Source organism: Siniperca chuatsi, linkage group LG11 (assembly GCF_020085105.1).
Source record: "Siniperca chuatsi isolate FFG_IHB_CAS linkage group LG11, ASM2008510v1, whole genome shotgun sequence".
NCBI classification, from domain to species: Eukaryota; Metazoa; Chordata; class Actinopteri; order Centrarchiformes; family Sinipercidae; genus Siniperca; species Siniperca chuatsi.
The window spans coordinates 21,742,456-21,753,245 of NC_058052.1; the positions used below are offsets into that span (position 1 = coordinate 21,742,456).

At 42.2% G+C, this 10,790-nt stretch overlaps 1 protein-coding gene across 9 annotated transcripts in view; it reads left to right on the plus strand.

Annotated features, from left to right (window-relative positions):
* The window catches only part of LOC122884074 (girdin-like), a 76,671-nt gene that overhangs the window by 60,713 nt on the left and 5,168 nt on the right, over positions 1-10,790 (plus strand). For 4 of the 9 annotated variants that reach the window (XR_006379795.1, XM_044213421.1, XM_044213429.1 and 1 more), the window contains exons 25-36: positions 137-280; positions 448-634; positions 889-1,034; positions 1,242-1,334; positions 1,837-2,039; positions 2,493-2,540; positions 4,622-4,699; positions 6,406-6,642; positions 6,884-6,937; positions 8,802-8,888; positions 9,541-9,630; positions 10,240-10,520. Coding sequence is in view for 8 of the 9 variants with exons in the window: in XM_044213421.1 (XP_044069356.1) it covers positions 137-280; positions 448-634; positions 889-1,034; positions 1,242-1,334; positions 1,837-2,039; positions 2,493-2,540; positions 4,622-4,699; positions 6,406-6,642; positions 6,884-6,937; positions 8,802-8,888; positions 9,541-9,630; positions 10,240-10,520 (1,648 nt within the window). In the remaining variant the exon portion in view is untranslated. The remainder of the gene's footprint in view (positions 1-136; positions 281-447; positions 635-888; positions 1,035-1,241; positions 1,335-1,836; positions 2,040-2,492; positions 2,541-4,621; positions 4,700-6,405; positions 6,643-6,883; positions 6,938-8,801; positions 8,889-9,540; positions 9,631-10,239; positions 10,521-10,790) is intronic. The other 5 variants (XM_044213424.1, XM_044213422.1, XM_044213426.1 and 2 more) reach the window with 5 other exon arrangements.

Sequence of the window (10,790 nt, forward strand, 5' to 3'; positions counted from 1 at the left end):
GTAGACCCCTTGGGATAATGAAAATATATGTGCTTTGTATTCCTTCCTGTCGGACATAAATATTTCTTTATGTAACTCATTGAATGGTTTGTTGTGTGTGATTTTTTTTTTTTTTTTTTTTTTTTTTTGCGCAAAGGTACAAGCAGCTCCTGCAGAGGAGGGGGGAGTTGGAGGAGCTGGAGAAAAATCTGAAGGATCAGCGGGAAAAAATGGCGCTGGAGAACCAAACGCACCAAGCCACAGCTGACCAGTGCAAACTGCTCAAAGAGGAAAATGAAAGGTCAGATCATCCTGTATCAATATTTTTTATCTTAAACACTATGCAAACATATAAATAACATGTTAGTGACTCAACCTTTTAACTCTCTTAAATTACACCTTATGTTTCGATAAATTTAGAAAAGCCCCCCTATGTCTATATATTGAGTCCCTCTGTTCTCTCCTCAGACTGAATACTAGCTATCGTCAGCTGGTGAAAGACAACGAGAATCTCCAGCTGGACCATAAGAACATAAAGAGCCAGCTAAACAGCGCCACGCTGGAGCAGACCAAGCTGGAGGCCGAATTCTCTAAACTGAAGGAGCAGTACCAGCAGCTGGACATCACCTCCACCAAGCTCACCAACCAGTGTGAGGTGAGGAGACACACATTTCTCTTCTCTTCTCTGTATTTGGGGGTTTCCCATTATGTGTTTGTGTGCCAGTTTTAAAGCCAACTGTCTTTTGGCTGGTTTACCTCTTCTTAATGTTTCATGTTTGTAGAGACGACATCTCAAGCCACCTGTGTTGTGGATGGTTTACCCCTTTTAATGTATCATATTTGTTGTTGAGCCAGGTGTCTTAGCATCTCTTGAATATATCTGTGTGTGTGTGTGTGTGTGTGTGTTAGTTGCTGAGCCAGCTGAAAGGAAACCTGGAGGAGGAGAATCGTCACCTGTTGGACCAGATCCAGACTCTGATGCTACAGAATCGCACACTCCTGGAGCAGACCATGGAGAGCAAGGACCTGTTCCACGTAGAGCAAAGACAATATATGTAAACCCCTGATGATGATTGTTTTTTTTTTATACGGACCACAAACATGTTGTCTGAATTGGTCCCTGTTTGCAATTATTTTGATATTCCATAAATGTGTTTGCTAATGGGACATTGAAAACAAATTGGTTGCATTTATATTTGGATTGTATGCATTTTCACTCTTGTCTGTCTTACTGGATCATCTCTCATTTCTTCACCAATCAGAGACAAGCTGAATGAGCTGAGGAGACAGAAAGAGAAGCTGGAGGAGAAGATCATGGACCAGTACAAGTTCTACGACCCCTCACCTCCACGCAGGTAAAAAGCAACTTCATCAGTTAATCAATCTCCATTGTTTTTTGTCAAAGTTTTTAAAGTTATTTTGTGTAAATGACCTGACCATGACTGGTGTAACATCTCAATGTAAAAATGTCTCACTTGAATCAGAGTGACTCAAACAAGTCAGTGTATCATAGCAAACTCTGATGTTCGAAATTTTGTTTGCTTGTTGCCTCATATCTCGGAGGCGGGGGAATGGCAGAAAACACTCACACTGCAGCCTCAGGAAGGGATGCATCAAATATTTATGGTCTGCAGAGCTTCAAACAGCTGTATACTGCAACATTTTTCTATGGGAAGTTTAGAGGCTGAAATAAAGTCTTAAACAAGTCGAGTACACACATGGAACAAATCAGAAATAAAAATCAGTCCAGCCTTCATGTTCTTCTTATGTCAGTATGTATTATATCTCGTTTCCTTTCCTCCTTTTGTTCCTGATGGTCGTTCTGTCTCACACTCTGCCTCGTCTCTACTTTTGTAGGCGTGGCAACTGGATCACTTTGAAGATGAGGAAGTTGATCAAGCCGAAGAGCCGGGAGAGGATGCGCTCTCTTACACTGACTCCCTCTCGTTCAGAGTGTGGCGACGGTTTCCTGACCTTCCCCCAGGACAGCCAGGACAGCTCGTCCATAGGCTCTGGCTCCAACTCGCTGGATGATACACTTACACAAAAGAGGAGCAGCAGTGAGTACAAAGGAAACACCTATAAACACACAGATGTACTGTAGGTCCAAGAATCAAAATCAGCGCAGCTGCAGTTTCAACCACCACTGACGGAACTTGATAAATGATGAGAGAAATTTCCTGTACAAACATATACTTACCTTACAATGTACAGTAGAAGTAGCTGTGATCAAATACTTATATTCTTCTAATACTCCATGTACTACTACAAATACTACTTCAAACACAAATGGACACAAATATACATGCAAAGAAAGCATTTAGCAAAATAGTTGCCATTTGATGCTGAATACTCTTTCACAGACGCATAGTCATGCACTCACATACCCACAAAGTCACAAAACACACTTCTACTTGTGCGTGTGTGTGGGCGCACGATTGTGTGAATGGGTCTTCCTCCCCTAACTGCTCCTTTATCTCTCTTTCTCTCTCTCTCTCCCTCTCTCTGCGAAGGGAGGAGAGGGCAGCAGTCCCATGCCCAAGGGCAGGGTTCCACCAATGGTATGCTGCGGATGGGGAGGGAGGGCGGGGTTTGTGACCTGACTGTCACGTACCTCAGGGCATGTTTTCGTGAGTCCATTGTCTGTGTCACTCAGCTGTCCTAGAGGTTATGGTTGAGCTGCGCAGCTCCACAAGGTTGACTCTGAACCTCGGACCTGGTTCGAAAAGTAGATGCATTTCCTGTATTTGAAACAACAGAGGGAGCGCTTGATTTCTATAACCTGATTTATGGTACCAGAAATATGGAAAATACCACCACCATAGGAGACTTAATTTTAGAATAATATCTTTTTGTGTATTTAGTTACACTAGGAACTCAACAGATTTAACTCATCAAAGTCTGTTCACAGGTCTTGGGGAGTAGTACTGCATATGTTAAAATAAATAAATAAATAAAATTGTATAAAGCCTTTTGTGGCTGCAGAGGGAGCTGCACAAAATCCATTTGAAAATAAAAATAGTCTGGGAGTGTGGAGTTCTAAAGAAGTGATCTTACCAGACCACCATTGCCCGCAAGTACATCTCATGTGGTTCAATTATTGGAAAACACTTCAGGTATATTTTGTCTCAGGTCCAGTTCACTCTTAACTTCTCCCCCAACAGGTCTAAGGCTCATTAGCTGTCAGTTACAGTCATGTCAACCTACTGATCTGTGCAGTTCACCTGTAAATAACAGAGAAACGCCTTTCAACGTAGAATCAAAGCTATTAAAAGGTGCAATGTACTGAATTGTGGCTGACTTCCAGTCAATGCAAGATGTTGGTAGAAGATATGGAATAAAGAATACAGTTTGTGCCTGGAATACTAGGTTTACATCTTCAAATAAACTAGTAGTAGTAGTCTGTTTGCTTTCAGATTAAACTGTAAAGTTGTGTAAAGTGATATATAATATGTATTGTGTAAAATCAAGAAGCTATAGCCAGCATAAGTAAGCTAGTATAATCAATAGTCAATATTCAGTACATTTTTCACGCTAAAACACACATTAAAGTACATAATGTGTTTTTTAAATTTTAATTTAAAGTTAGCAGTAAATGCTATAATAGAAAGGGGAAAAAAGCCTTTAGCAACCATGTATTAAAATGTAAATTACAACAAATATATTAAGACTTAAGATTAACACCATTGTTATAAAACATTAAGACTTGTACCAAAGACATTACACAGACGAATATACAATAATAAAGTTGGGTGTATCTGAAAACACTGCAGTCCTCCCTGATGCTGTTAACCTGCCCTTTGACCTTTTCACTCTCCTGATTGCACCCTTTAATATTCTTCATCCTCTGTGTTTCATGTAGGTGTGGTTATGTGTTGACAGTTGTGTTGTTGTGTACAGTATGTAATGCTTTAAAATCAGTTGCAGAATACAACATTCATGACCATTGACATAAGAGTGCTTGTGTGTGTTGTGTGCAGATAAAATGAGTGTGTATTTGCATAATGTGTTCACATTTCTGTATTTGTTTGCATAATGTATCTGTGTACAGAAGTCTGCCCTTAAAAGTATCATTCAAGTTTTAAAGAAGTATGTGGGAGGCATTTCAGTCCATCCATAAAGCACTTGAACAAGTATTTCATTTAAAAATTAGAAATGTGAAATAAATGATTATTTATTAACAATGCTCGTAAAAATGAGTGCGGCTGAACACAATCTCTCTGGGGAAATTAAAGAGATAAAAATGTACATAACCCTCCTAACACAAGCTTCACAATACAAAACTGTATGTTTTTGTAGATAAATTAACAAGAAGGGAGTATATTTGTATTGATTGAAATACCTTACACTTTATGATATATCAAAAAGGCGTTGTAATAATATGATCCACCCCTTCTAAGTCTTATATTGTAGTGGTTTTGTCTATTGTATTGTTGTCTTTTGTCCAGTTGATTGTCCAGGGACTCAGCTCTCTCTCTGCATCTCTCTCCTGGCTCTTTGTGAAAACGTTAACCACATCCCTCTGTTCTGCCCTCCTTTTGCTTGTCTTTTCTTTTCCCCCACCTCCCTCGGGCTTGTTGTGTTGCTCTCTCTCCCGTCTGTCTGTCTGTCTGTCTGTCTGTCTCTGGCTGCACTCTGACAGCTATAAAAAGGTTGCCTTTCATGAGGAACAGATCCAAGGACAAAGACAAGGCCAAGGCCATCTACCGGCGCTCCATGTGTAAGACCTCTGTTAGCCGCCACGCTAGCCTCCTCCGCCTCCTCTCCCTCTCATCGTTACACTTGGAGAAACAAAGAAGGAACAGTCACTGGTTTCAGGGTGGCTGCAGTGTGGGGGTGTGACAGCAACAAAATGGCAGTTTCAGTCACAGCTCTTAAACCCACTCAGGCTTACAGTCATTAATTTGGGATTGTTTTCCATTTAATATTTAAGACAGAGTTTGAGTATTTCACAATGGTAATGTTATGTGATATCTTTTAGTGATGTCTGCACAAGATTTACCAAAGATTCAAGTTTAAAAAAACTGTACCCCCATGCTGCGTCCGGTGACATCAGTGACCTGTCCTTATAATTTTTTCCTTGTAACCCCCCACCCCTCTGTCACCTCCTCCGCCCTACGTCTGCCGCCTCCGCTCCCTCCTGTAGAGTATCTACTCTTAGCTTTCACCAGTGTAGTGTCACTTTGTTCTCACTATTAGCAGATGAATGTATAACACAAACGTCACTAACTCTGTCTTAAAGCAAACGTACAAATGAAAATTAATGTATGGTGGCAGAAAGATTTAGGACTAACCTCACAAAAAAAGCTTGATGCCAAAACTGATGTAGGATTTTTTCCTCTTTCTATAGATCTGTCTCTTGTAGTGTGATGCAGTTTGATTTTCATCTCTTAGTTCTGAGTGTCACTATGCAACGGGGAACTTATTGGGCAGCTTTGTCATGTGCTCCGTGGTTTCATTTTGTTTGTGTGCACTGAATGAAAGACTGTTTGTGTGTGTGAGGGTGAGAGAGTAGGAGAGACTGCAGGTTTGCCTTTCAATGCGCCTGTGGTGTGTTTGCTCCCATCTTCGATTACAGCATGACAAAAAAAAAAACGCCTGATCACCGCCACTCGCACTCACCATGGAGGACTTGAAATGGAGCCTTTTCTCTCTGTATCTTTCTCTCTCTGTCTCTCTCGCTCTTTTCCTCTGTCAGTGTGCTGCATTTCAGATTCTGCTGACATGGACTTGCCTCGTTCTGATTCTGGCTCTGATCTTTTGTGTAAAGCACTGCCGCCGCTGCTGTTCGAAGCAGCTCTGCATGCCTTAATGCTTCTCTACCGTTGCATACAGCTCAGTAAACAAAGTGCATAAAGACAGTGGCCTCTTAGGGTGATGTATCACCTCTCCCAAAATCTGTCTGAGATGGACCAGGTATCATAGGATGACAAATCATGCAGCTGCCATCTTTATGCACTGTGTTTTGTTTTTTGTTTTTTTTTTTTTTTTAATAGCGTATGCCTGCATGTACCTTGAGTCCCAAAAGACTTAATTTATTATCGAATATTGAGATAGATCTAATAGTAATTTTGATCAAGAAAAAGGGCAATTTTCTGCTATCTTTCCATACTTACTACTCCTTTATGAGGCTACTACATTAAGGCACTGTGAACAAGAAAAAGTTTGAAAACCACTGATTAGAGAGGTAGTCCTCCAGCCTTAACCTTTAGCAACCTATAGAAATTCTTGCTTTCATCTGAGCCATTTTGTTATTCCCAAGGTCCTATGTGTAGGGGGGTACAAAATGTCTGAAGTATATGGATTTCTTTAAATTCTTTTGGCTACAAAAACTGGGCCATGACTTGAGGTCAGTTAAGATGTAATAAAATGTATAATTTTATGAGGTTCCTGTCCTCATTTCCATCCCTGCGTCCATCCATTCAGCTATGAATGACCTGCTGCAGACCATGGCGGTGGCGGGCGGTCCCGGGGCTCAGTGGGCGGGCAGCATCGAGAATCTCGATGGCACTGAGGCCGGGGATGCCAGCATGACAAGCAGCAGCAGGCGCGGCGGGCAACGCATGAAGGAACTCGCCTTTTCTACCAACGCCATTGACTGTGCTGCCCTCACCCTGCCCACTGCAGGGCATAGCAGGGCCAAGCTCCGGCTTCAGGTCAAAGGTCAGGATGCTCATTTTATTTGTGTGAGGGTAGGGAAAAACAGGCATATTGAGAATATATTTATTTATTTTTGGTTGGTGTTTGGATCTGCAGATATGTTTGGCATTTATTTTGCCCCTGTAAACAATCCATATTTAGTAAACTGGACTCATGACTGAAGATTCTTATGAAGGTGTTGAGATGTTGCCAGATCAGAGTGAAAAATACAGCTGTAGCATCATTCTCTTCTGTGTCTCAACAGCTAATGCCTCCTGTGAGGATGTTGCCGGCTCCTTTGATGACCCCAAGAGTCAAGGTAAGACTTGACAATGACATCAGCATGTAGATGTGTCAAATGAAAAGAAAAAGCATAGGTAATTGCAGCAGCCTTTCTGCACCAGCCAGGCCTTACAAACAAGGAATGAGAAAAGACTGAATAGCCCCAAAAAAGCAGGTCATGTACACAGGAGTCCCACTGCTAATCTTTGGGCTGCCTTCCTGCACTTCGATTAAGCCTGATCTACTGTTGGAAAAGCAATTTTAGTGGAGAGCAAAAGAGAGAAATCAGCCTCCATTGAAAGTAGGATTGACTCTAATTCAGGCTTTAGGACGTTATCCAGGGCAGTTAATCTGCGACCAGCCAACTATTCATCAGTTCTGTGCCGCTCTAATGTAGATGACCCAGTTGTTAAAGAGCCACCAAACTACTGACACACATTCCTAGTACTTAAGCTAGGTCTATACCCTATTGCCATCAGTTTTGTCACTTAATATACTTTTTTATTAGTTTCAATGCATTTTGTACCTTTATGCCTCATTTCCACTGCATGGTACAGCTTGACTCGCCTGGAACCGTGCTTTTTTGGTAGAGACTTTGATAACTTTGATTTTTTTTTTGTATCATCTTGGTCGAGGTTCCAAGCGAGCTGAGCTGATACTAAAAGACCACTGATTTGTCAGAGTGAATTGTCACTAGCACAACGCGGGAAATCTTGCATCAACCCGCCATTTTAAATAGCCAAGCTACTAGTATGCAGGTCGACCCATGTTCCGCAGGTTGACCAGGTCAGGTGGGTCCAGGTAGGCTTTCTAGGACAGCTCCCCAGCTGCTCTCAGCAGCAGGATCAGCAACTTGAAGAGCGCCGTGGCGCTAAGTCCTTATAAGTATGCTACTATAATACATAAAGTTGTTGGCCTGCAGGTTCAGGTGGTTGATTAACACACATTTTTGCAGGTCACCTGGTGGAGCGTGCGTCCCATGTACCAGGCTGAGTCCTTTCCGCAGTGGCCAGTATTCGAATCCAGCCTGTGGCCCATTGCAGAATGTCTCTATCAAATAAACGCAAAAAACCCAGAAAAAGAAAAAAAAAAAAAAAAAACCCTGACCCACTCATCACTACATGCTACCATCAATAGCGACTGCAATTATTTATTTATTTTTTATTCACTCGACCCAAATTTAGAAAAATGGCAGCCCCCAAAACCACGTCGTGGTCAATTGATGAAGTACAGACATTCCTCTGTTTGGTTGTCAATGAAAGGATCCAGCAAGTGTGTTTCATTGAAGATGATGTCACGGCAGTTTCACGTGCCGTCGCTATGACGATCAACTAATAATCCCACCTACATTGTGGGGGATACTATCTGCAGTGGAAAACGAAGTCGAGAAAATACCTAGTATGGCCGAGCTGTCCCATGCAGTGGAAATGAGGAAATAAGTCTGCCAGCAATTACTCTTAGACTAATGCACTGTTACATACCAGACTCACTACTACTTGGCATCAAAATACTGTATGTGACCTATAGTCCAAACCTGGATTCTACTTAGCTGATGAATTCCCAGAATGCACTCAGAAATCCAATACATTATTGTGAGACCCATTTCTCAGTACGTCTCTGTAAAGGTTGGAGGAAATTGACATCCACTCTTACTCACACACCGGACATTGCTTATAATGATTCAGCCAGTTGGTCATCTTCTGGAGATGTTATTGATTTTTCAAGCAACGTTTATGGCTGCCACAGCATTTCCTCAATTCTGTTTCATGTTTATATCTGTGTTTCGAACCATTATGAGATGTCAAACGTGTTTGCACTGCTTGTTTTGCACTGTGGGCAGCAGTAATGAGTAGTAGTGTCACAACCAGGTTGTGTTGAGTTGTGTATGTGTGTTTTATCAGGCCTGCAGGTGTATAGCAGTGCTCTGGCTCTGTGTCCTTCTCCTGTTGAGCTGAGCGTTATGTGCAGAGTTCCTTGTAGCATCTGTAGTAAGTGACTACTACTTGGCACTGAATCCCACTCTGGGCTGGTTTCCTAGGCATAATAAGAACTTTGACAAAGATCAGTAATATAATTGTTCATTTTAAATTCTAATTTGGTGTCACCCATGTCCTGAAAACCAGTTTGAAATGATTTCACGGTCCCTGGTTTCCACCTGAGACTGTCCCTACAAACGCAGTCAAGAGCAAGGTCACATTGTCACCTTTTCTTTATTTTTCTTCTTTCTCAATTCCTCCTCCTCAGTTTCACAGCACACACCATTTTCTTCTTCGTATTACTAATTTACTTACTTATTCACTCTATCCTCTAATCTTTGTTATGCATTATTGTCTCTACCAGTTGCCCTTTTTCTCTACGTTGGGTTGGTCCTTGGATTTAGGCGTCCCTGCCCTCTCTGTCAGTAGTTTCTTTGTTTATTGACTAGACATATTGTGGCTCCCGCCTGGCACGGAGCCACCCTTCCTGTCCCTCTGCCTGGCATGTGCCATCTGCTGCCCCAGCAGGAGACACTCTGTCAAACTGTTAGCGTGCACCTACGTGTTACTCTTTGTGTTAGTACATGTTTGTGTGGATACATGTAAGTGTATATATAGCCTAACTGTGTGTGTGTGTGTGTCTTCCCTCTTGTCCCTTACCCAGCCTCCAGACCCTCCAGTCTCCATAGCAACAGGACCACCAGTAGCAATAGTAACAATAACTCCCACCTCACTTCTCCTCTGGAGGGCAAAGGTATGCTCCTCCTTCCCTTAACCCCCTTTCTCCTCCTATTCTCAACTAACCACTCTCGCCCTCCTCCTTTGCTCCCTTTCTTTTTCTTTCATGCCTTTACTCAAACCTACCTCAATGGGAAACTTGGATCAAGTCTGTTTTGTCCTGAGTTAAAGGTTAAGGGCTGCTTTTTTCTCTTGTTCAAAATCAGTATGTTAGGATGATCCAGTGCCCTCTAAGAGAGTCTGACTGCCAGCTACATTTAGTCTCTTTTACTCACATTGAAGATTCATTTAGCAAATCCAAATGGGTGACAGGTGCACTTTTACTGTGGCACAAAAAATGATAAATCATTAAATATATTTAATATTCAATGTAGGTTTTGATGTACAGACAGCTTATTGGAATTTCATCACACAACTACAGTCTTTCCTCTCCTTTTCAAGTCATCAGTGATGGATGGACAGCGTTATAAATGCTTTTAAACGACCTGTTTTACTATATATTGTGAAAATGTAGGCAGTGTAGGAGAATAGTGGTTTATGAATACTAATGCAGTTCCTAGTGGTGAATGATAAAGATCATAGATTACTTTCCTCATGTTCCAATCACTGCCTCCCCCTCCCACAGGCACGATGAATGGCAGCCTCAGCAGGCCTCACAGTGAGAGCAGTGGAGAGTTCAGCCTGAGTTTGGACCAGGAAGTGTGGTCCAGCAGCGGCAGCAGCCCAGTCCAGCAGCCCACCTCCTCACGCTCCTCCCACCAGAGCCCCCTACAGCTGCGCAGGTCCCTCGACCCGTCCACCGCCGCAGGCAGCCTCACCCAGACCCAGATCAGGAAGACGGGATCCCCAGCCAACGAGGTGCTTTCCCTGAAGCAGTTCCTGGATGAGGGTATTGATCCTGCAGAGGTGAGGCCTCTAACTCAGTTATAACCGATGTGTTATGTTGCTGTTATGTTTTTGTTCATTTTTGTTGCTGGATTGCAATAATATGAGGGATCAATTTAAAGCTGGAACTAACAATTATTTTCATTAACAGTTAATCCGCAGAGCGTTTTTTTTATCTGTGATAAATTAATAAAGTATTCACATTGTAATTTTCAGAGCCCATGGTGACGTCTTCAAAAGGTTTTGTCTGACCATCTGTCCAAAACCCAAAGATATTTGGTTTACTGTCTC